Source organism: Gadus morhua, chromosome 9 (assembly GCF_902167405.1).
Source record: "Gadus morhua chromosome 9, gadMor3.0, whole genome shotgun sequence".
Taxonomy (NCBI): Eukaryota; Metazoa; Chordata; class Actinopteri; order Gadiformes; family Gadidae; genus Gadus; species Gadus morhua.
This window is the reverse complement of record NC_044056.1, coordinates 8,742,163-8,768,298: the sequence shown is the minus strand read 5'-3', so window position 1 is coordinate 8,768,298 and position 26,136 is coordinate 8,742,163. Positions and strand designations below refer to the sequence as shown.

The 26,136-nt window shown below is 42.9% G+C and overlaps 2 protein-coding genes across 5 annotated transcripts in view; both read left to right on the top strand.

Annotated features, from left to right (window-relative positions):
• myo9ab (myosin IXAb) overlaps window positions 1–6,714 on the top strand; it is a 97,983-nt gene extending 91,269 nt beyond the window's left edge. For all 3 annotated transcript variants that reach the window (XM_030365983.1, XM_030365982.1, XM_030365984.1), the window contains 8 exons: window positions 247–439; window positions 808–936; window positions 1,430–1,535; window positions 2,000–2,131; window positions 2,348–2,471; window positions 3,047–3,285; window positions 3,554–3,696; window positions 3,893–6,714. In XM_030365983.1, coding sequence (XP_030221843.1) covers window positions 247–439; window positions 808–936; window positions 1,430–1,535; window positions 2,000–2,131; window positions 2,348–2,471; window positions 3,047–3,285; window positions 3,554–3,696; window positions 3,893–4,341 — 1,515 coding nt within the window. In that variant the 3' untranslated portion in view covers window positions 4,342–6,714. The remainder of the gene's footprint in view (window positions 1–246; window positions 440–807; window positions 937–1,429; window positions 1,536–1,999; window positions 2,132–2,347; window positions 2,472–3,046; window positions 3,286–3,553; window positions 3,697–3,892) is intronic.
• Window positions 6,715–11,467: 4,753 nt separating this feature from the next.
• On the top strand, window positions 11,468–17,760 carry LOC115550714 (exonuclease DPD1, chloroplastic/mitochondrial). Of its 2 annotated transcripts, none has more exons than XM_030365988.1 (4): window positions 11,468–11,597; window positions 13,739–13,773; window positions 16,889–16,919; window positions 17,187–17,760. In XM_030365988.1, exons 1-4 carry the CDS (start codon window positions 11,588–11,590, stop codon window positions 17,705–17,707), a joined length of 597 nt encoding a protein of 198 aa, XP_030221848.1. In that variant the 5' UTR covers window positions 11,468–11,587; the 3' UTR covers window positions 17,708–17,760. The 2 variants fall into 2 exon arrangements, with proteins under 2 accessions (XP_030221848.1, XP_030221849.1); XM_030365989.1 differs by lacking the exon at window positions 11,468–11,597 and adding an exon at window positions 13,339–13,512.
• The last annotated feature ends 8,376 nt before the right edge of the window (window positions 17,761–26,136 follow it).

Genomic DNA, 26,136 nt, shown 5'->3' with positions numbered 1-26,136 from the left:
TATTCATGCCTAGTTACCTTTTTGAATCAATATTTATTAATGATCATTTGTTTTATTTTATTTAAAATAAAAAAAATGTTGTTTAAGTGCTTGGAAGTCCATGGAGATAATCTAGTAACAACATCTCATTTATCTTTACGTGTGTGTGTGTGTGTGTTTCTATTTGTTTCTGTGTCTGTGTCCATGTGTGTGTGTGTCTGTGTCCGTATGTGCGTGTGTGTGTGTGTCTCTGATTCCATGTAACAGTACGACCCGGAGCTGTCGTCGCGGCAGTTTGGGGTGGAGCTGTCACGCCTCAGCAGGGAGGAGCACACGGTGCCCCACCTGGTGGAGAAGCTCATCAACTACATCGAGATGCACGGCCTCTACACCGAAGGCATCTACAGGAAGTCTGGCTCCACCAATAAGGTCAAAGAGCTCCGCCAGGGGCTGGATACAGGTGGGAAGGACAGCATTCTAACCTCATACAATTATAAATAAGGAATGTAAATGTGAAATACACTTTCATGCAAGTCCCAGGGTTACCGTTGAATGTAGTAGTACTTTCTATGAACTGTAGGGTGTAGCAATGTGTCAACTTGAGCCTGTTTCCTTGGCCATAGTCTCACAAATCAGGCTTATGAGAAGATTAAGTCTTTAGACTTCGATAAAGCTCGAATCTGATGCAAAATGTAGCATTTTATTATGACCTATTATGCTTATAATGCTGAGTCTGTAAGGGTTACTGGTATACAGGAAACTGGTTTACTGGGTTACTGGTATACAGGAAACCCCCTTCAACACTAAACTCTGTTTCTGCTGTTCCAGATGTGAGCAGCATGAACCTGGACGACTACAACATCCACGTCATCGCCAGCGTGCTCAAGCAGTGGCTCCGCGACCTGCCCAGCCCTCTCATGACCTTTGAACTCTACGAGGAGTTCCTCAGGGCTATGGGTAAGGCGTCCACTTGGCCTCTGCTCTTCCTTTCAGATGTCCACCTTCTGTGTCGAAGTCCTACAGGTGTTGACCCGTTGTGCTTTTCAGTGTGGGGGGGCCGTGTGGTCTGGGGTTCAGCGGGTCTCCCAGCCGAAAGGGTTCCTGATTTAAACACAGATGTCCGCAGTGTCCTGTAGGCCTCCTTAAGAAAGATGACCCCTGACCCCCGAACAACTCCCTACTACATTAGCATTGATGCTTCCCATGCTGTGTACATACCGATACTACCGATATCTCTTCTGTACATTTTTATTTATGTATATTTTGTCCTCTTGTTGAAATTCTGCTACTGTTGCTACTGTACTATCTTAATGGCACCTTAAGAAAAGATTGGCTGTAAGTCAATCCGTGGTCAACGCTGAATGACTGAACAGTAAGAGCTCCTCGTGGAGACGGAGTCCCCTGAGGTGTGTGTCTGACAGCCTGCTGGGCGGTGTGTTGTCGGCTCCAGGTCAGCCAGAGAGGAGGGATGTGATCCACGGCGTGTACTCCATCATCGACCAGCTCAGCAGGACTCACCTGAGCACCCTGGAGCGCCTCATCTTCCACCTGGTCAGGTGAGTCTGGAGCCTGCAGTGACTGACCAATCACATGCTGACCTCCCCGGCAACACCCTCATGAAATGTTTTTGTAATAGCAACTACGGCGAGGGACATCTCAAGTGTTTGGTCCGATCCACAGTTGACGATTTTGTCACCAATATTTGATACTTTCCCAGTGGTTTGATTTGTAATGTTTGGTTGCTATCGGATATTTACCAAAAGCATTTTGGGTTCACATTTTAAAGTGGGACCTAAATTGTATTTATGACTCGACATGCCTTGATCAACGAAGGTGTGTGTCAACATTGATCAACATTGACTGTCTGAATCAACACCCTGGCTAAATGAATATATTGTGTGTGTGTGTGTGTGTGTGTGTGTGTGTGTGTGTGTGTGTGTGTGTGTGTGTGTGTGTGTGTGTGTGTGTGTGTGTGTGTGTGTGTGTGTGTGTGTGTGTGTGTGTGTGTTTGGTGGTCCAGGATCGCTCTGCAGGAGGACACTAACAGGATGTCGGCCAACGCCCTGGCCATCGTGTTTGCCCCGTGCGTCCTTCGCTGCCCGGACACTATTGACCCTCTGCAGAGTGTCCAGGACATCAGCAAGACCACAGCGTATGTTTCCAGCCCCCCCACCCCCACACGTTCTAAAGGAGTGGTCTTAACGAGGGTTCTAGAAGAGTGTTCTTACCAAACGTTATAAAGGAGTGTTCAGCACTCTAAAGGAGTGTTGTTATCGAGCATTCTTAATGAGTGCCAGCTGTGTAAACCGTGAATGAATAGAAGGAGGATTCCAAAGGAGTGTTCTGAATGAGTGCTATCTCCCTGCAGGTGTGTGGAGCTGATCATCAACGAGCAGATGCGCAAGTACACGGCTCGCCTCAAGGACATCAGCAGTCTGGAGTTTGCTGAGAGCAAGGCCAAGAGCAGGCTCATGCACATAAAGAGCTCCCTGGTAAGATCAAAGCCCTGCAAATGTCATCTGTGTCTGATTGAGTCAGCAGTATGTTTGGCCAATAGGCTCTGGGATGATTACACATGCAGTCACCATTTCATGTGCAGCAAGATCCAGCTCTTCTTGAGGATTATTCTGAAACCTTTCTATGTCCCTCCCCATGTCCTTTACCTTACCCCTCCCCCCACACATCTTACAGAAACCTGTACTAATCACTGTTAGGTTTTTGCATCGGTTTCACAGCGTCAAAGTTCCACAGAGCAGTATGCTTTTCAAGTGTATGTTGAAAAGTATGTTTCCATGGCAACCATACTCCTCTTGAGGCGGTTTTACCAGCTCAGTGTGCTCCAGACATCAGACCCACACCCATGGTTTCTAGTGTTATGAGGCATTCATAAATAGGAAGTCGATCAACACTTTGATGCATCGCGTGTCTGTGTGTGCGTTTGTTTTGTGTGTTCTCGTTGATGTGTGTCTGTGTGTGTGTGTGTGTGTGTGTGTGTGTGTGTGTGTGTGTGTGTGTGTGTGTGTGTGTGTGTGTGTGAAATTGCACACGTCTTTTCCGCACTCCACAGAGCAAAGAGCGCATTCGGCGTAGCAGCAGCAGCAGCCTCATCCCCTCGCCGCCCCTTAGCCCCAAGGGGGCGCCCCCGGAGGCGGAGGAAGGGACTGCAGGAGAAGCGGGAGGAGGAGAAGAAGAAGGAGGGGGAGAGGAGGTGGAAGAGGGGCCGGGACTTAGCGAGCAGCAGCAAACGGCCTTGCAGCACGAGGAGAGGATACTGACGGCGCAGATCGAGAGCCTGCAGAAGGAGAAGTACGACTCATACATTTTGATTCCTGTTCCTGTTTCCAACCACTACGGCCCCTAGATTAGTAGTTTAGGGTATACTATTCCTGTAAGCAGCTACTTTTAAGTTGAAATCTAAAAAGCGCTATTGTTTTAAGGGTATTATTTTGTTTATATCCACCCTTCCATTATATTGCGACAGAAGAGATAAATCCACGAATCAAATTTTTTGTGTGTATCTACCTCTGTCTGTCTGTCTTGGTGTTTGTTGGTGTGTGTGTGCGTGTATGTGTAGGGAGGAGCTGACCTTCGAGATGCTGGCGTTGGAGCCCCGGACGTCTGACGATGAAACCCCAGAGTCTGAGGCCTCCATCGGCACGGCGGAGAGCTCGGAGAACATCGCCATGGAGACGGAAGGGGCGACCTCCGGCCCTCATGGTGGGTGTGGTTAGGGGTGGGTGTGGTTAGGGGTGTGTCCAGGTGCAGAGGAAAAAAAACAAACCTATCTCTGTGTCAATCAAATACTTGAATATGTGAATAAACAGAAACATAGTGTACTCACATACTCACTCCCTCTTAACTCGCCCCCTCTCTAACGCTACGCTCTCTCCCTCTCTCTCTCTCTCTCCGTCAGGGCGAGAGACCCCCCTCTGCAGGAAGGCCGAGGCCAAAAGCCGACGCACTCAGCGGCGACAGCCAGACTCCTCCCCCTCCTCTTCCTCCTCCTCCTCCTCGCCGGCCACCACTGCCGCCGCCGCCGCCTCTGCGCTCTCCTCCTCCTACCACCTGCCGCCCTCTCTCTCCTCCACCTCCTCTTCCTCCTCCTCCCAGCCCTTCCCCCACCGCTTCCGCTCCTCCTCCTCGGGCCCCCTCCTGACCTCGTGCCCCCTGGGCGCCCCGGAGCCAGACCTGGGCGCGGCGGGCGCGGCCATGGGCCAGAGGGGCAGCAAGATCCGCCACCGGCTCCGGCTGAGCCGCAGCTCGCCGCGCGACCCCACCGAGGCGCAGCGCAGGGAGACGGGGGACTTTGGCTCGGCGCCGCATCAGCTGGTTCTGTACGGCAGCAACGAGTTCATGGTGTGAGCGCCTCCGGTCTGAGAGGGGAAGAGGATGGGAGAGAGGATGAGGAGGGGAGGAAGAGCGCTTTGCTGATGACCGTATGCTGTGGGGGAGGGGGGCCGGTGTTGACACACTCCCCCCCCCCTCTCCCTGTCCCCTCTCCTCTCCGGGGGTTTGGATACACACCGAAGGTAAAGGAGAAAGGACCACGGCGGAACCAGTCAGAACTGGCCACATGCCAATACTGTTCATTAAGAAAGAACTCAAAAAATAATCCTTTTTTTTTTTTTTATGTTACCAACGCACCGGGTGGGGGGGGTTGATCCGGGGCCCGCCGCACAAGTATTCCCGCTGAATTAGGCCACGCCCATCTCCCCCTGTCACATCGAGATGCTTATGTGACGCCATACATTCGGCCGCGTCATATACGTTAATATTATTATCATTGGTGTTTGTTGTTTGTTGTTATGTTACAAAGGAAGCGGAGATGTAAATAGACTGAAACTCCTGGTGTGAAAGGGTTGTCCGAAATCAATATTACCCCTGTTTCTCTCCATCTTTCTTAACCTCCTTCTTTCTCTCTCTCTCTCGCTCTCGCCCTCTCTCTCTCTCACTCACTCTCTCACTTTCCGTTTTTCTCTCTCTGCCTCTCTCTCTCGCCCTCTCGGAAGGAAGTCCACTTTTCTTTGTTGTCGTTTTTTGTGTGTTTTTCTTCCCGCTGTGTTCCCCCCCCTCGTACCTGAATTACAGTTCATGGGGCCAAATGGGAGGTGGCTTCCACTGATGACCAGTGATCTCTGAGAGATGAGGTTGCCTCATCCCCCATCCGCCATTGTGGGAGGCCTGATGTGAAGAGTCGACCGATCAGCCATACACAGTGTCGTTCAGTGCAGCGGGGAGCTGTCCCTGAGGCCGCCATGACGCTCGTATTGATTTAGACATATCAGTGTTAATGTGTTTATGACTTGAAAGTGGTCTCATTTTGTTATGGCTGTTCTTTTTATTTTTTTATTTGGTATTTGTTTACTTTTGGTGTCATTTTGGTGATCAATCATTGTTGAAGATGCCATGTTTTCATTGTTGTGTGTGTGTGTGTGTGTGTGTGTGTGTGTGTGTGTGTGTGTGTGTGTGTGTGTGTGTGTGTGTGTGTGTGTGTGTGTGTGTGTGTGTGTGTGTGTGTGTGTGTGTGTGTGTGTGTGTGTGTGAGAGAGAGAGTTATGCATGGGAACACACACGCATACACCTGCGTTACACCAGGTGTGTTCTGAGCCATATTATTCTGTTTGTGTTGCCATTTTGTTCCATAACTGTCCAATGCATTCACTTCCTTTCTGGTGATTGCTGGGAAAAGTAGCATAAACTTTGTGTCTCTCTGGTCACATCACATAGTAGTAACCAGCCTGGACTCCTAATGGAAAGCTATCTAGCTAACATGCTATCAACTCCTTTTGGACTAGTTACACTCTTTCATTCTCTCTCTCGCCCTCCCTTTACAGTATTTAAAGGGATTAATATCCAGTCTATGTCAGCTATATGCAAAGCTTTTGACTATAAATACGTACAGATGCTACAACCCCCTTCTATAGCTACAGTATATCTTGCTTGCAGTGATGAGACGCTATGGCGCCAGTCGACCACTAGTCGGCCACAGAGCGTCTTTCCACTACTTTGGAAAGTGCGCTATTCTCGGTTTTAGCATGTCGTCTAAGATCGCTTTTAAACACATAAGGACAAGGACAGAGACATAGTGATGTATGATCTAACGGGAGCAGTCACTACCAACACATAAAACGTGTTTGTTTGTTGAAAACAAAAGGTTTTTTTTCTTTTCAAGGGGTTGTTGTGAATAATGGTGTTTCGAACCTAAGAAAATATTTGGGAAGATATTTCTTTCTCTGTGAATTACAAGCTATTATTTAAGAACACGTGGTTTGTGCTTGTTTACGCTGTCCACATGGCATTCTGCAACAACAAAAAATGAAAAAAATGAATGTACCGATTACTAGGAGGCATGCTCTGCTTTCTTTTGGTTATTTGTTTGTCTTTTATATACCATATATAGTACTATTTATGATCATGTTTCGGGGTGTACATTGGTCAAAAAAGAAAGCTTGTTATAAATGGATATATTATCCTATGTACGATTCATTATCTACTATTAATCATTGGCACGGTTTGGACAGGTCATTATCTTCTGTCGTATTTGTGCCGGAAGTTACCGACCTTAATTTGAGCGGTGAAACTCGTTTTCGGCGTCCATCTTGGACGGACACGGCCTTGTATGAGGTGCAGTTTGTGTAAAATTTATTTTATTTTTTATTTGAATATTGATGATTGTCCAAAAAAAATGAATTCATGAGGGTAAAGCTTCTGCTTATTAAAAAAAGGCAAACTGGAGTCCGACCTCAATGGCTTTTGTGATTCGCATAAATATTGAATGAAAGAAAGGGGGCCTCTGGTGCAGCATCATCGCAATGAACCCAAATATAGGCGCAGTTCTTTACGTTGGGTGTTAAAGAGGTTTTTTTTAAAACCCGGTATATTGTTTGATTTAATCATCAACATAGTAATCTATGCCTAAAATAAGTCCCCAATTTAGAAGAAAAAAAGGGGTAAAATACTGCCCTTTAATATGTGAACGTCCCACTCTGCTGTGCTCTTTAAAATAAGTAATACAAATTAAGTCCTTCCTGGGGATGGCTACATAAAGGCTACGTAAAGGCCATTTTACACTGTTTAACAAAGATGAAAGTTAAGCTATCCCTTATAAGAAAACCTAATATTTCTCCTCTAAAATCTCTTTTCATCAGTTTTCCATTTTTTTATCTTACGTGAACTGTTACAGTCCCAATTGAGTCCTACTTGGGAACTTTAAGTGTTATTTGATTTTAGTTGTTTACTGACTTTTTAAAGTTTATTTTTATTTATTTAAAAGGGACAGTGTACATTAATCGACATGTCCATAGGACATGTAAATGTACCAGATTTAGTTATACAAACTTATTTTTCATCTGTAGTCCCCAAGTTGACCTCACTATTTTAAATAATTTCCATAAATTATTTAGATCTCACATTTGAATTGTTACTTTTGTGTAATTCCGTGCGTGCATTTTCGTTGAGTGCACACTGTGCACCCCCCTACATATCGATATAACATATGTGGTGTTCAGCTCCACTGGACCCAAGGGAAATAAAAGTGTCGGAAATTAGATGAAAACAAGTCAACGTGGTTTTCCTCCTACCTGGGCCTACCGGTATTGCTAAACAAATATTTAAAATTGCAATTACGATACGATACGATACAACTTTATTAATCCCCCGTAGGAGAAATGTGTTGGGGCAATAGACCTTCTTTCCACCACTACCTCCAGACTGTCCAGTTCAAGTCCTACAACAGAGCTAGCATTCCTCACCCAGCCTTGATGCCTCCTCCCCAGCATGCCCCAGGAAAGCACAGTGTGCTGGCTGCCACAGACTGATAGAATATCTTTAGTAGCCTGCCACACATGTCAAATGACCTATGCCTCCTGAAGAAGAAGAGTCTGCTCTGACACTTCCTATAGAGGGCCTCTGTGTTGTCTTTCCAGTCCAGTTTATTGTTCATGCGCACTGAAAGGAATTTGTACGCGTCCACAGTCTCTACTTCAACCCCCTGGATGGTAATGGGGGTTGGGGGCTTCCTGCTCGGTCGGAAGTCCACCACCAGCTCCTTGGTCTTGCCGATGTTGAGCTGGAGGTGGTTCTACTCAGACCATCTGACGAAGCCCTCCACCACTACCCTGTACTCGTCCTCACCGATGCAGCCCACAATGGAGGTGTCATCCGAGATCTTCTGTAGACGGCACCGTCCCGAGTTGATGGTGAAGTCAGAGGTGTAGATGGTGAAGTTAGAAGGTGAAAGTACTGCTCCTCGCGGTGCACCGGTGTTGCTCATCACCACATCTGCTCTGCAGCCGCACGTACCGTGGCCTGCTGGAGAGGTAGTCTCCAATCAAGGCCACCATGTCGTTGTCCACCCGCATCGTTGAGAGCTTCTTCACAAGCAGGAGAGGCTGGATGGTGTTGAACGCACTTGAAAAGTCAAAGAACATGACTCTCACTGTGTTCCCCGGCCTCTCCAGGTGTGAGTAAGCCCTGTGCAGCAGGTAGATGATGGCGTTGTCCACGCCGAGTTGAGCTTGGTACGGAACTGCAGTGGTTCCATGGAGTCGCACACCTGGGGCCTAAGGTGTTGCAGTACCAGTCTCTCAAAGGTGCGAGATCAGCAGCACTGGTTTGTAGTCATTGAGAGAGCAGGGAGGTGCTATCTTAGGCACCGGAACAATGCAGGAGGTCTTCCACAGCTGGGAAACCTTCTTCAGCTTCAAAGAGAGGTTGAAGAAGTGTTGGAACAATCCTGCAAGTGTTCGGTTGATGTTATCTGGACCCATTGCTTTGTTCCTCCAGAGCTTTGATAGCTCCAGTCTCACCTGGCTGGATGTGATGAAAGAAGGGAGAGGGGGGGGGGGGGAGGGGGAGGGCAATGGCAGTGGCAGGGTTAGGGATGAGGGTGGTGAAGGAGGGGGGCCCATCAGACTGGCCTGCTGAGCTCACGGGAGCGGGGGTTGAGTAAAACCTATTAAAAAACAGGTATTTTGCACGTTCGTACGGCTGGATCATGCAGTTTGTGTCCCGTGATTAATACATTATTAAAGAAAAATTAAAATACAATTAACATCCTATATTCTTTGGGCTTAGTGCCCCAAGAGAAGTGTGACACCGGTTATTAATAAGCTTTGTTGTTCAGTCATTTATACAACCCAGGGAATTATTATCTTTGATTTTCGTTTTTTCATTTATTAACATAACAACAGATGTACAGATGTGACAACAGAGATAATGTAAATTAGCCTTGTGTCTATAAACTGCCTCAATTATATATTGGGCATTGTCCCTGTCAAATAAACGTAAAATAAAGAAAATACAAATAAGTATAGGAATTTGACTGGACAATCCCTGTGACTGTTATTCAAGATAAACGACTTAACTCTTAACTGATCCTGTGTCCTCTGAATGCGTTGAGGACATCACGCTTTTTGAGGACATACAAGCTTTTGTTGGGCAAAATAACCTGCTGAGTACATCACATGTACATTACAAATATAGCTAACTCCTACCCTAGCCTGATGAGCACATCACATGGCAGGCACATTACAATATAGTCAACTCTTGCTCTAACCCAACGAACACATAACACAAACATGATAATATAGTCAGGTCAAGGCCGGAGCCGAAGGCCCCATTTCCCAACCAGGCAAATGGTGGACACTCAGACAATGCACCAGTCATCCTCAAGAACGGGAGAGCCACATTAAATTATCACACAGGAGACACTTCGAGGAGCTCTCCCCCGTTAGGAGGAACACAAGAGATACACATGCATATACCAGGGCCTGAGAGCCAAGGTCAAGCAAAAACACACAGAACCACACACACCTCAAACGCACACACCTCATCGAGAGGAGGATACAGCATAAGACTGTATCACACAGGGACTCTTCATCTTCTTCTGAAGCAGACCTTCCACGGAGGCGAAGCTCTGGACGAACCATCAGCGCTGATTAGGGACTATTCGATCTCTCACGCTTTATGACTAACCGTTGCCACTTTACTTAATAATTCCAAGGTCATCGTGCCGACAGACTTTATTACCTCTCCGTCTCATTTCATCTGGTCCAGTAACTAGACAGACCGTTTTTCCCCTCAATATTGGGCGACTCACTTCTGTCTTAATGCAAATAATAATGCATTGAATTTATTTAGCGCTTTTCTAGACACTCAAAGACGCCTACAGTGAAGGGGGAGGGGGGGGGGGACCTCACTAACCACCACCAGTATGTAGCACCCATTTGGGTGATGCACGGCAGCCAATCGGCGCCAGAACGCTCACCACACACCAGCTTGAGGTGGAGAGTGAGGGATGAGGTGGAGAGAGAGGGAAAAGAACATTTAACACTACTATGGACCACATGTAAACCCTATCGACCACATTTAAACCCTATCGACCACATTTAAACCCTATCGACCACATTTAAACACTATCGACCACATTCAAACACTATCGACCACATTTAAACACTATCGACCACATTCAAACACTATCGACCACATTTAAACACTATCGACCATAATTAAACACTATCGACCACATTCAAACACTATCGACCACATTTAAACACTATCGACCACATTTAAACACTATCGACCACATTCAAACACTATCGACCACATTTAAACATGTAAACCCTATCGACCACATTTAAGCATGTAAACCCTATCGACCACATTTAAACCCTATACAACCTTCAGATGCTGGTATCCCACCAGGTAGGGTGGGATACCACCCTACCTGGGATACCATACCCAGGTATGGATATGGGATACCATACCTGGGATACCATACCCTTTTCGCTAGCTTACGTTCAGTCGCGAAGCTAGACCTTTTTGGGTGGGCTCAAGCCCACCCAAAACTTGCCTTAGCCCACCCTATCATTTCGTCCTCAAATCTAATATTCTACCTTTTTTTTACACAAGCAATGAGAGAATAGATGCTGTAATAAACAGGCACGAATGGGCGAGTGAAATCGAGCGCAACCTTCCTGCAGGAATCTCTAACCTCTGATTGGTGGGTGGGCGTCTCCTGTTTGACAAATCCAAAAAGGCAGCACAAGCACACTTAACATAGTTTCTGCTGTTTTGTCTGTCAAAAATGCTTGCTAGTCTTTATCAGAAAATCCACGATTTCCAGCTTTGTTGTAACATGAGCAGCTAATAATAATAATAATCATTTTATAACCTTGACATAATCTGTCAGATGACTATTAAATGACAGTTGACCACAAGGCGATACTATCTATTCCTCTTCTTGAATTGCTTCATGTTTTAGTCGGCAGGGGCTTGTAATGCTGCGTAGCATGATGAGCATGATAAGGTGCAAGGAGCAGAAGAAGTTGACATGGGGGCTAATTTTCAGTGGACAAAAAACGCTGGCATTATTTTATCAGCTGAGGGCATGTTCATTGCCATAACAACGTGAGCTAATCAACAAGTACCACATGTTCGAATACGATGAGACTCATGGAAACGCCCTCAGCTGATAAAAGGTGTCGGGGGGGGGGGGGTGCGAGCGGCACACGGGACTGGGTCTTATTTATTTATTTATTTAGATCGAATTTTGATCGTGCAAAGTCATCACGGAGGGACTTGGTGTCAGTGGACCGATGATCCACACATGAACCAAAGTGAGTAAAGTTATGTCGTTGGTATAATTTATAGCCTCATATTCAGGGCAAGCTAATGTGTATTCAGTTTAGATAAAGTTAGAAAAGATGACCATGTGTACACATTTATGGAAGCATATATGTAGCAAAATTCAAATGGCAATGCAATTTGCAATTCAATATGTCATTACATTATGCAATTGACAATTCACCATGCAATTTTAAAATGCAATCTGCAAACACGTTATTCAAAGTGTATTTTAATATGCAAAGTGACAATGCAATCCTCAATTCAATTTGCAAAAGTTATAACAATACAAATAGAATAACATTTTGTCAAATTCTTTGAGTTCCTTTATTCAAATTGAAAAGCTATAGCGTCCCCGTGATTGCAATCCACTTCGCCACGCTTCGTGTGTTGCAATATCCGCAAAACGAACGCTTTGCAAAAGATTTGGCAAAACGGAATCCAAAAAGTTTTCCAAAACGGAATCCATAACGTTTTCCAAAAAGTCAATATGCAAAGTGGCAAACGTATCAGCCAATCAGCGTCTGGGCGGGAACTACGTCACTTACGTCAAGTAAAATACACTTTGAATAACGTATCCACAAATTACATTACAAAATTGCACAATGAATTGTCAACTGTATAATGTAATTGCAAATTGCATTGCCATTTGAATTTTGCTACATGATTCCATAGGCCTACTAACTTTAGTATTCCTGGATAATGAACACAAACGCATATTACAAGATAACTTTAGTATTCTGGGTTATATTACCATAGAAGGTAACATTTGGCTAAGTCGATTTCAAAATCAATAGGGTTAGTAGTTAATATTAATATGTCGATGGTAGATAGGGGAGCGTGTCTATGTTCCCCGCTTCTCCCAAAAAGGGTCCTATGTTCCCCTCTTTGTATGAGACCGGGGAACATAGGACCGTTTTTAAAAAAAAGGGTTCGATGTTCGATGTTATTTTTTCCCACCATTACTGCCAAATTCCGGCCGAGATAAATACCATTTCCATGTCTTGACCGTTACTCAAAATCACGATTCTCTTCATAATCCTACCCGATTGCCCTTCACTATCTATTTAAATTGGACGACCTAATTAAACCTTTTATTCTACCTATTGATTGCATTTAGTGTTTTCCAAATTTTGATTCACTACTATACCAAAGCCAAACCCTCTACGTTGTCCTTATCTAGTTTATTCAACACTGAATTGATACATTGTTTCCATTTACTAATTAACCATGTTGTTTTATCTGAAGTTTGCTTGTGTATCCCCTTGTGTACTCCATCACTCTGAGTAGGAGAGGATTCTCCCCTACCTTGGCAGCCCCGACACACACACGAGAACAGGCTCACACACACATCCTTTCTTATTTTATTTTACTTATTTATTTTAAATGACATTCGTCATTGTGGATAACCTGAATTAGAAATTTGGATAACGTTTTATCATACTTATTTGGTCTAATTTTTAAGTATTGCCGATTGTTTTTTCTAAATTATAAGATCACTTTTAATAAATTGTCTATTACTTAAGAAAATATTTTATTTGTGTTGTTATCTTGGCACCTAGACCTCGTCAGGTCCAAGCACCAAAATAACATCCACCTATCCACGCAGAGTCCATGGGTTGGGTCCGCTCCTCTTTTGATGAGTCACTTTACCCGGGCGCCATTGAACCCATTGACTCCTGTGGAGTGTGGTTTGCAGACAATTTTTAACACTAATTGCTCATGTTTTAGATTCTAGATAATTATTCCTGAATCTTGTGATCACCATGTAACTTGCTCAGGGACATATCAACACTCGGCTAGGAGGAGATGGGGATCGAACTAACAACCTTTCAGTTGCAAGACACCGTCTACTTCCTGAGCTAAACCGACCCCCAGCCTCCTCTCCGCTGATTTTATTACCTCTGGGTCGGTCCGCCTCCGCCCTTTTTTCTTTCTTTACACTTTCCAAGATAGTTGTTCTTCTCTTACGATATTCTCATGAATACTATTGATCCCGCCTCTGCAAACTTTACAGTGGAGCCAACACGCAGGGCGTACCCGCGACAACCCTTGATACCTAATATTATTCTAATTCAGTTAAAAGAACAGTTGCATTGACTTCCGCCCTCACATTTGCCTTTTTTTTTTCCAGGGAATTCCTGCCCATTTGCCGATATGCAGTCAGTGGTAATGTATACCGACCTATATTTTACAAACGAACATAGTTAATCGAATGTGTATTGTAACAGTTGAAGTGTAATTTAATCTCAGTTGTTTACAGACTTTCTAAAGTAGTTTTTTTCCTGAATGACTTATAATTTCGATTACACAGTCCAATTGTTATCCCAGCAAACATTTACTCCACGTGCGTCGAGCCCAACAAGTCCAGTAGTCATCAAGTCACCACGTGACTTAATTTCAAACATTTGCCGTTTCGAGCATTTGATAGTTACTTTTTATTAACCTCTAGTTCTATGTTGCACGCTACGCCGTCTAGGCTTCGCCTGGGCTTGTCCCGTGCGCTTAGAGGGCGTAGCCTACATGAGATATAGTTCTTAGAGGAATGGTGACTTCAAGGAAAACTTATTTTAGAGTGATGTAACCGAATAAACACTCACGGCAAACATTTCTGCATCCAACAATTCGCCGAGTCACAACGTGAATTTATTTCGACCATTTGCTGACATGAAAACATATTGGTGTTCAGGGTGCCGCAAGGGATCCTGGGGGGGGGGGGGGTGTATGGACCATCGCGAGTTGGACCTTTGGCGCCCTCCTATGTCCTTTGCGGAGGAGACATTGTGTGGGGTTTGTTTATCGCTATGGGTGGGTTAGCGTTGCTGTTACTGTGTTGTTGTTCCCGACACCGTCACCGAGACGTTTATGTTGGTTAGTAATTTTGAGTGTGTTTTGGCGTGTCGTGTGTGTGTGTGTGTGTGTGTGTGTGTGTGTGTGTGTGTGTGTGTGTGTGTGTGTGTGTGTGTGTGTGTGTGTGTGTGTGTGTGTGTGTGTGTGTGTGTGTGTGTGTGTGTGTGTGTGTGTGTGTGTGTGTGTGTGTGTGTTACAGATGCGCGGATGGGCTATTATTTCATCCGCAACCGCATCACAAAACGCTTGATCCGCCCGCCATCCATCCGCAACAAATTTTTTGACCAATTTTCAAAACCGCACCCGCCCGCCATCCGCCTGTTGTTTTTAGGTATATGCGCTGCTGACGCGAGGCTAGAAAGTTCTTGCCTGTTCTTGAAAGGAGACTGATCCAATGCCGCAAAGATATTTAAAGGATAAAGTCCCTAGTATGAAAGCCTATTGGCTATGTTGTAGCCTATCCCCAGAATATTATCAGTGAAGTGACGTCTGTCTCCGATCGATGCACAGGGAGAAACTTTAAAATAGCCAAGCACATCGGCAAACCTGACCTTACCATAGGCTAGTAGGCCTACACTTTTTTATCATTGTAATAAAACGCAATTTGGTACACCATTTTAATATGGTAATATAAAGATATATATAAAAAAGATAGCCTTTTAAGGAAACTCCGACTCGAGCCTATTAAATCCGAAATTTCACCGCATTGAAGGCTATATAGGCTACTGTAACAAGCCCAACACTTGCCGGCCTGCCTTGCAAATCAAAGTTTTCCGACTATTTTTCTTACCTTATTTCTTAGGCGTTGATGTTACTGAGCTAGAAGTTTAACTTGTTCTGCACATCTCGCGCTGCCAATGCCTGATGTCACTTCTGAGTCAAATCACTCCATCATCTCTTTGAAATTACATATTCCACGATTGGTAGGCTACAATGGCTGTTTTAAAATATAACTTATACGAAACAAAATAACCCAGGCAGTTTAATCTACGAGACGTTAAAGCTTCTTCCAATACTGACAGCTGTCTCATAACTTGCAGGTTTGTGGAGATGCGACATGGGACGGATCGTCACTTAATTTAAACTTTTTTGCTTCCGTTAGAGAGTGTGTGTGTGTGTGTGTGTGTGTGTGTGTGTGTGTGTGTGTGTGTGTGTGTGTGTGTGTGTGTGTGTGTGTGTGTGTGTGTGTGTGTGTGTGTGTGTGTGTGTGTGTGTGTGTGTGATAGAGACAGAGAGGCCAATTTACTGCCTGATGAGAATTGGATTATTTCAAAATGTGCTTGGAAGTAGGTAACGACATTTAACAATGTGTATATATTTTTTTGAATTTCGTTGGTTAAACCGCCAACCGCCCGAATTTAATTAAAAAAAAAAATTTTGTCACGTCACCCGCCCGATCCGCGGTTGCAACCGCGGAGTCCGCGGTTGCAACCGCCATCCGCGCATGTGTGTGTGTCCCGTCTAGTCCTTCTCGCGCTGCTCGCCACAATATATAGGCCTAGGGAAATGGTGATTTCGAGGAAATCTTGTTTTGCAGTTAACTGAATAAACAGTGTTTAATTGAACAATGATATAACTGTGTAACATGTGTGTGAACCGTATGTTTTACACATGAATGTGTGTTATTGAAAAGTGTTATTATTCCAGACGCAATATGCTATCATGTAGGCCTAGACCTATAAGGCCAATAGGGGCTAATTAATAATTATTCGCTGAAGGCGAACTGAATAGTGTACTAATATACAGGGATGGACTGGGACAAAAATCTGGCACAGGACTTTGAGAATGAGAGGCCTTTCATGAGACAGAGAGAATAGGGTGTGTCGAATTTTGCCACTGTGTAAAATAATATACACTAGTCCTTAACCGTGGATATGTGCATTGCAAATACATGTCAATGTTTGGATGTGCGTGTGGTTAGAATTGTGTGAGGATCACAGGCAAATATTTTATTCAGCAACCTTGTCCATATTGGAAATTAAATGTGCCTAGAAAGGTAAATCAAGGGGTAAAAGGTTCCAGTGGCTTTATCTAGCCCAATATTGCTATCCTTGATATGAACCAAAGGATCTAGGGGTTAAGCAGTTGAGCCACATCCTATTTTACAGTATGGGTGAAATTCAATAGAAAATTCAGAAATAAATTACACTTTATCACAGGTGTCTTTATTCAGTTACAAGTTAAAACGAGTACTCCTCAAAATCCCTGTTCCCTTAAGATAATGTTCTCACGTCGGCAAAGGGTCAAAATAAAGTCACGTTGTGACTTAACATCTGTTGGACTTGTTGACGACGCAGTTTGAGGAAATGTTTGCTGGAATTGAGAAGTAAAGTAGAGGTTGTAAATATGTTTGACACGTGCAGCACAAGAGCTATGCTTGTTATAGCACAGCTCTGTACATATTGTTATATGTGCTCTTTCTCACCCTTTGCAGGTGTTCTTTGACCTGGAGACCACGGGATTGGGTAAGCCTACTGCACACTGACACATTTTCATCACTTATCTGTCAAAAGTTTAATCACGCATTGGCCCACTCAGATCTATTTGTATATTACATAGTATACCAACAACTTGTCTCTGCATGGAAATCTGCCTCCTATTGTGATATAACATGTCCTGCACCTCTGAATACATTAGAGATTATCACCGTATACTTTTCAAAACGTCTCCTAGAACTCCACTCACGCACGCACGCTCGCTCGCTCACCCACTCCCCTCCCCTCCCCTCTCAGACACCAAGCGATGTGATATCATCCAGCTGGCGGCCATCAGCGGAGATCTCACCTTCAACATGTACATGATGCCTCAGGTCGCCATCGACAGAGGGGCCACGGCGGTCACAGGCTTCAGGGTCCATAATGGCAAACTCTTCCAGAACGGTAGAGCTATGAACACCGCCATCTTGCACGAGGCCCTGGCCTCCTTCCTTGACTTCCTGTGGTCCTTAGAGCAGCCCGTGCTGCTGGCCGCGCACAACGCCAGACGCTTTGACATACCTGTACTGGACAAGGCGCTATTCAGGTGTTCCCTCGACGAGGACTTCCAGCAGCTGGGCTCCAGATTCTTGGACACCTTACCGCTCAGTAAGACGCTGTATCCAAGGTTAGGCAGCCATTCACTAGTGAATCTGTCTGACCAATTCCTGGGAAAACGCTACAATGCCCATGATGCATTGGAGGACGTTACAGCTCTGCAGGAGCTGTACTATTATTGGAATCTCAAACCACGCTATGTGGCTCGATGGTCATTCTAGCAGCCGCTAGATCTATTTTGCATTGTTGTTTAATAAACCCAGCTTAAAACCAACCAATCTTTTTTAATTGTCTCATTAAAGGTCAATGGATGGCCCTATGCCATTGGTTAGTCTACCTGTACTCCCCATACCTTTAAGCCTACCAGTAGTGGACAGCACTATTTACTGTGGAGTTCAAAATAATAAAAAGTGAATATTCTTTTTGCAAATGATGATAGACAGACTAATAATGCCACCTCATTATGCTTTTCAATTAAGAAATGTTGAAGATTATTTCATAATAAATGTGGCAAAGAAAATAGAACGTTTTTCACTTAGGTGTGTGAGGATTTCAGTGAAAATAGAAGGCGTTTGAAGAGGAAGGCATTTCAGTTGAACAGGAAGGCATTTCAGTTGAATAAGAAGGCGTTTTGGTTGAACAGGAAGACGTTTCAGTTGAACAGGAAGATCAACTTTCTTCCTGTTCAACTGAAATGCCTTCTTATTCAACTGAAATCCCTTCCTCTTCAAACACTTTCCATTTTCACTGAAATCCTAACACACTTATGAGTGAAAATTGAGCGTAATCAAATAAAACCGCTGATGGCCGCCAGCTGGATGATATCACATCGCTTGGTGTCTGAGAGGAGAGGGGGGGGGAGTAAGTAAGTGAGCGAGCGTGCGTGCATGAGTGAGTGCGTGCGCAAGTCTGCATTTATGTGTGAGGTTTTCAATATAGTATTTGAATGGTTTCATATGTGTGTGTGAGAGGAAATTGTTCATCTCTCTCTCTCTCTCTCTCTCTCTCTCTCTCTCTCTCTCTCTCTCTCTCTCTCTCTCTCTCTCTCTCTCTCTCTCTCTCTCTCTCTCTCTGTCTCTCTATATCTTTCTCTCTAAGGAAATATTATTTTATTTGAATATATCTTCACGGTTAAAAAAAACTCCTGAGGGGAAAGCTTTCTGCAAGCAGCTAAGGCAGACTGGAGATCGGCCTCGGTGGTTTTGGTGATTTCGATCCAACCTACGCAGTCTCACTCCGAGTTCGTGAAAAATCTGCGGCTTTTGGCGTTAACTGCTGACGCAAAGGGTGTCCTTGTGCATCTTCAAACGACACAGGGGGGTTTCAACTCATTACAATGTAATCCCTCCACGGCCAATCCGCTACTACCCTAACCCTTACCCTAACCCAGTGGTTCTCAACCTTTTTTGAGGCACCCTCATCCTCTGGCGCCCCCCCGCCCCCCCCCCCTAACACTTGTTTTATATTGCTTAAAGGTGCCCGGGCACCGCGGCCCGGGCAACGCGGGCACCGCGAAAACAGATTGCGCGCAGAGGCCTAATTAGGCCTATATATTTGTATTTGAAATGCAATGGTCTTTTCGTGGAGACTACGCTCAGAGATGCTGGAACTGAACAACAGCAAGAGAAAGGAGGAACACGGGCTATGAAACAAAATTATTTTTATTTATTTTTGCTATCGCCCATGTTTGATTGTGTTTTGTGTATTGAACTGTTAACCCTCGAACTTTGGTTATGTTAATCAGTGTTACATTAGAGATCATGACGATAGCTGATGTAGCTATACATGACATAATTACAATATGGGTTTAAAGAACATGTCTGCTGCTTCTATTGTTTGAGTCATTGTGTTTATTGTGTTAATGTAAGGGCAGGGGCGCGTGAAGTGGGGGTGCTTAGGGTGCTGCAGCACCCCCCCTGGCGGCCCCTGGCTGTAACTGCAAGTGAGAAAGTTTTCTGAACAAATTATTTATAATTTTATCATACAACATGATTTTTCATTAAATTATTGACATCCACCCTTTTTATGATATTTATCATATTATAATTTCATTTTATTTAGAACATTGTCTGTGTAGGCCGACGTAGGCTATGACGCACAACGCAGAACTGTCCATAGCTGAATATGGTACTATGCTGATTTTACATAAGCATGTTGAGGTTCAACATCTGTTGTAGTGAACATTCTAAAACTGGTGTAAAATGTTGCTTAATAGACACTTTGAATGTTATCGTTTTGATTCTGGAATCCCGCACGTGAACTGGATGGCAAAAAAAGAGCAAAGACGTACGGTTCACTTGACGGAGAAACCGTCACTTTCCTCATATCAGACAACTCGTAACTCTGGATGAAAATGAAGGCTTTCTTTTATTGTCACTTTCCTTTGTAAACCTTTAGAAATAACCTCCTGAATCCTTGTTATAACGCTGTGTATAATCCCGGACCGCACCCCTTATGGGTTTTTCATGACGACAGATAAGAAACTACAATGTTACCCTTTACGTTTCATTTGATAAAAACGACAGTGTTACCCCTTATGTTTTTTTCCCATGATGATTGATGAAAAACAACAGTTTTACCCCTTATATTTTCTTTGACAAGGATTTTATTTTATTTTTTCAAAATGTTTTTATTCATGACGACCAATCAAAAACAACAGTGTTACCCCTTATGTTTTTTTTTCATGACGACCAATAAAAAACAACAGTGTTACCCCTTATGTTTTTTTTCATGACGACCAATAAAAAACAACAGTGTCACCCCTTATGTTTTTTTTCATGACGACCAATAAAAAACAACTGTGTTACCCCTTATGTTTTTTTCATGACGACCAAAGAAAAACAACAGTGTTACCCCTTATGGTTTTTTTCACGACGACCAAAGTAAAACAACAGTGTCACCCCTCATGTTTCATTTGATAAAAACGAGTGTTATCCCCTATTTTTTAATGGATAAATATCGACAGTGTCAGCCCTTATGTTTCATTTGATAAAAACGACAGTGTTACCCCTTGTGTTTTTTTTCATGACAACCAAAGAAAAACCACAGTGTTACCCCCTATGTTTTATTTGATGAATATCGACAGTGTTACCCCTTATGTTTATTTCATGACGGCCGATAAAAAACGACAGTGACCCCTCATGTTTTTTCCATGTTGACCAATAAAAAATGACTGTGGTAACCCTGTCGACGTTTTTGCGTGGATCCGAACCTGAGCTGTTTAGAGTGTTAACTTCCGAACTTATCATTGCACCATCAAGACAATGATTAAAGTCATCACAATGGTTATACTTGACTTTATATTTTGCATGAAATAGAAATAAGAGCCTTCCAAGGTTGACATCAACCGGACTTGAACCCCGGTCTCCAGAGGGTTAGCTCACAGCTCTCTCCACTACCCACTGAGACTTATTAAAGAAAGATGTCTGAGGTTATATATGATGCAATAGACATGATAGCATTACGTTTAAAATTAAAGATATTGTGTTTCCACAGAAATTGAGCCTCGATCTCCAGTGGGTTAGGCAGAGTTCACTCCACTGCACCACTGAAGCGATGACGATACACAATAATCAATCTTCAATAAAGAGGATATACATGACATTGAAATGTATGTGTGTATTTCTATTATTTCCCTTACGGTTTTTTTCATGACGACCAAAACGACAGTGTTACCCCTTATATTTTATTTGACGAAGACAACAGTGTTACCCTTGATGTTTTTTTTTTCATGACGACCAATTAAAAAACAACAGTGTTACCCCTTATGTTTTTTTTCATGACGACCATTAAAAAACAACAGTGTTACCCCTTATGTTTTTTTTTCATGACGACCAATAAAAAACAACAATGTTACCCCTTATGTTTTTTTTCATGACGACCAATAAAAAACGACAGTGTCACCCCTCATGTTTCATTTGATAAAAACGACAGTGTTACCCCCTATGTTTTAATTGATAAATATCGACAGTGTTACCCCTTATGTTTTTTCATGACGACCAAAGAAAAACAACAGTGTCACCCCCTATATTTTATTTGATAAATATCTACAGTGTTACCCCTTATATTTATTTCATGACGGCCGATAAAAAACGACAGAGTTACCCCTCATGTTTTTTCCATGTTTACCAATATATTACGACAGTGGCACCCCTGTCGACGTTTGTGCGGGGACCCGAACATGAGCTGTTTAGAGTGCTAACCTCCAAACTTAACAATGCACCATCAAGACACCAGATAAAGTCTACACAAAGGTTATACTTGACTTTATAATTCGCATGAAATAGAGATAAGAGTCTTCCAAACGAAGACATCAACCGGACTTGAACCCCGGTCTCCAGGGGGTTTGCTCACAGCGCTCTCATCTTCCCACTGAGATTTGTATTTTAATTATGTCTGAGGTTATATATGACAGTGCAATAGACATGATAGCATTAGAAAGATATTGTGTTTTCCATAGAAAGGGAGCCGGGGTCTCCAATGGGTTAGGCAGGGTGCACTCCACTGCACCACTGAGGCGATGACAATACACCATAATCAATCATCAATCATCAATAAAGAGGATATACATGACGTTAAAATGTATGTGTGTATTTCTATTATTTCCCTTATGTTTTTTTTCATGACGACCAATAAAAAACAATAGTGTTACCCCTTATGTTTTTTTTTAATGACGACCAATAAAAACGACAGTGTTACCCCCTATGTTTTAATTGATAAATATCGACAGTGTTACCCCTTAGCTTTTTTCATGACGACCGATAAAAAACGACAGTGTTACCCCTTATGTTTCATTTGATAAAAACGACAGTGTTACCCCTCATGTTTCATTTGATAAAAACGACAGTGTTACCCCTTGTGATTTTTTTCATGACGACCAAAGAAAAACAACAGTGTCACCCCCTATGTTTTATTTGATAAAAACGACAGTGTTACCCCTCATGTTTCATTTGATAAAAACGACAGTGTTACCCCTTGTGATTTTTTTCATGACGACCAATAAAAAACAACAGTGTCACCCCTTATGTTTTTTTTTCATGACGACCAATAAAAAACAACAATGTTACCCCTTATGGTTTTTTTCATGACGACCAAAGAAAAACCACAGTGTCACCCCTCATGTTTCATTTGATAAAAACGACAGTGTTACCCCCTATGTTTTAATTGATAAATATCGACAGTGTTGTTACCCCTTACGTTTTTTCATGACGACCGATAAAAAACGACAGTGTTACCCCTCATGTTTCATTTCATAAAAATGACAATGTTACCCCTTATGTTTTTTTTCATGACGACCAATAAAAAACAACAGTGTTACCCCTTATGATTTTTTTCATGACGACCAATAAAAAAACAACAGTGTTACCCCTTATGTTTTTTTTTAATGACGACCAGTAAAAACGACAGTGTTACCCCCTATGTTTTAATTCTATAAATATCGACAGTGTTACCCCTTAGCTTTTTTCATGACGACCGATAAAAAACGACAGTGTTACCCCTTATGTTTCATTTGATAAAAACGACAGTGTTACCCCTCATGTTTCATTTGATAAAAACGACAGTTACCCCTTGTGATTTTTTTCATGACGACCAAAGAAAAACAACAGTGTCACCCCCTATGTTTTATTTGATAAAAACGACAGTGTTACCCCTCATGTTTCATTTTATAAAAACGACAGTGTTACCCCTTGTGATTTTTTTCATGACGACCAATAAAAAACAACAGTGTCACCCCTTATGTTTTTTTTTCATGACGACCAATAAAAAACAACAATGTTACCCCTTATGGTTTTTTTCATGTTTCATTTGATAAAAACGACAGTGTTACCCCCTATGTTTTAATTGATAAATATCGACAGTGTTGTTACCCCTTACGTTTTTTCATGACGACCGATAAAAAACAACAGTGTTACCCCTCATGTTTCATTTCATAAAAATGACAGTGTTACCCCTTGTGTTTTTTTTCATGACGACCAAAGAATAACGACAGTGGCACCCCTGTTGACGTTTTTACAGGGCCCCGAACATGAGCTGTTTAGAGTGTTAACCTCCGAACTTAACAATGCACCATCAAGACACCGGATAAAGTCATCACAAAGGTTATACTTGACTTTATAATTCGCATGAAATAGAGACAGACAGAAGACATCAACCGGACTTGAACCCCGGTCTCCAGGGGGTTAACTTAGCTCACAGCTCTCTCCAATTCCCACTGAGAAATGTAATTTAAATATGTCTGAGGTAATATATGACAGTGCATTAGACATGATAGCATTACGTTTAAATTAAAATGAAAGATATTGTGTTTTCCACAGAAATTGAGCCATGGTCTCCAATGGCTTAGGCAGGGTGCACTCCACTGCTCCACTGAGGCGATGACAATACACAATAAGCAATCATCAATAAAGAGGATATACATGACATTAAAATGTATGTGTGTATTTCTATTATTTCCCTTATGTTTTTTTTCATGACGACCAATAAAACACAACAGTGTTACCCCTTATGTTTTATTACATGACGACCAATAAAAAACAACAGTGTTACCCCTTATGTTTTATTACATGACGACCAATAAAAAACAACAGTGTTACCCCTCATGTTCTTTTTCATGAAGACCAATAAAAAACAATAGTGTTTGAGACCTTGAGTTTATTGTGTACATGTGAGGGACTGTTTTTCTGTTTGGTTAATAACTAGCGGGTTTACTGAATGTTGTCTGTGTTCAGCATAGGATCAATTTACACTTTAAGTTCGGGGGTTCACTGAATAAAAATCACAATAGAGGCTTCGTCTACATCACATCTTCATAATTCTTTTTTTTTTCACCCTGAGCAAGTTTGAATTATGATCTTAGAAAATTGAGAGAAAGGAATAGTGTTTGAAACGTAAACCAGGAAACAAAGAGAGAGAGAGAAAGCGAGTCCTGAAACACCAAAATGTAGTCTCATTTATTTTTTCAAAATTTAACAAACTTTGTACGAAAATAAAGCGTTCATTTCTCCAACACACGCCAACCCTTTGGTGTATAAGCTACCTATAGTGTTTGTTAAACACGCGTTCGATTAATTTCATGATTTCACTTTATTCAGTGTACAATGATTTCAACAACACTTTTTTTTCCTAACTTTTCTGTATTCTTATTAAAAATAAATCCTGTTTCCTTGAATCGAAGACCATTAGAGGAACTGGGAGCTGAGTCCTATTGAACAGCCGAAGATGAATCGCGAACTCGTAAAGACAAATCTGATAGGCCAATACACAATTGAAGATAAATTAATAAAAAATTAAATGAATCAAATTATCCATCTCTTCATCCCACACTGCAAACATGACATTAAAAAATGTCGTGGAACAAAAAAAACTACCAGAGTTATTTATAAACTATCATTTTATTGTCGTCGCAGTTTTAAAGCTTTGGCACTGGGCGGTGCTGCAGCACATGCCGGACCCCTACTTGCTGCGATGAGATTTTTTTTGTTTTCTGTGTTACGGCTGCCGTCTAATGTGCATTGTGCAACTGTTTAATAAAAACGAAAGTCAACTCATTTGCGGAGTTTTCTATCTCATCAGGAAGTTCCTGCCCATTTCCGATATGCAGTCCATGGTAATGTAGGCTATAAACCTATATTTTACACACGAACATAGTTAATCGTATTTATATTGTAGGCCTAACAGTTTAAGTGTAATTTTATATCCGTTTTTTAACGATTTTTTTTTAACATTGAACTAACATTGCTGAATATTTTCCTATATAATTTAGATTACACTGTCTAATTGTTATTAGGTACAATGTAATAACGTCTATCGGTTACGTTCACACACTCCTTGACGTGGAGACCACGGGATTAGGTAGGCCAATTGCATACGGGCACCTCTACAGCTTCATCCCTTATCTTTCAATAGTTTAATCAGGCCATGGCCCGCTCAGATCGATTTGTTAATTGCATAGTATATCAACAACTTGGCTGTAGGCCTCCATGTCAATACGTCTCCTATTGTGATATCACATGTCCTGGCATGCCCCTCTCACATGCCCCTCTGAATGCATTAGAGGTTATCACTGCATACTTTTCAATATGCATACGAGAGCTCTACATTTCACAGCCAACTGCCATTGATAACATTCTAAACCGCTTTCTTTTTCATTTTAGAGCTTTTTTATGTGTTTCAACTTATTTAATGCACACTCGCTTGCTCACTCACTCGCTCGCTCACACCCCTCCCCTTTCAGACACCTGGCAGTGTGATATCATCCAGCTGGCGGCCATCAGCGGAGTTCACACCTTCAACATTTACATGATGCCCCAAGTCGCCATCGACAGAGGGGCCACGGCGGTCAATGGCTTCAGCGTCAGCGATGGCGCCCTCCTGCTGCGCGGTACAGCCATTCCCACCGCCACTTTGACTGAGGCACTGACCTCCTTCCTTGACTTCCTGCGGTCCTTAGAGCAGCCCGTGCTGCTGGCCGCACACAACGCCAGACGCTTTGACAAACCAGTACTGGACAGAGCGCTACTCGGTTGTTCCCTCGCCAGGCAGTTCCAGCAGCTGGGCTCCAGATTCTTGGACACCTTACCGCTCAGTAGGGCGCTCCATCCAGGGTTTGACAGCCATTCACTTGTGAATCTGTCGGGCTACTTCCTGCCTA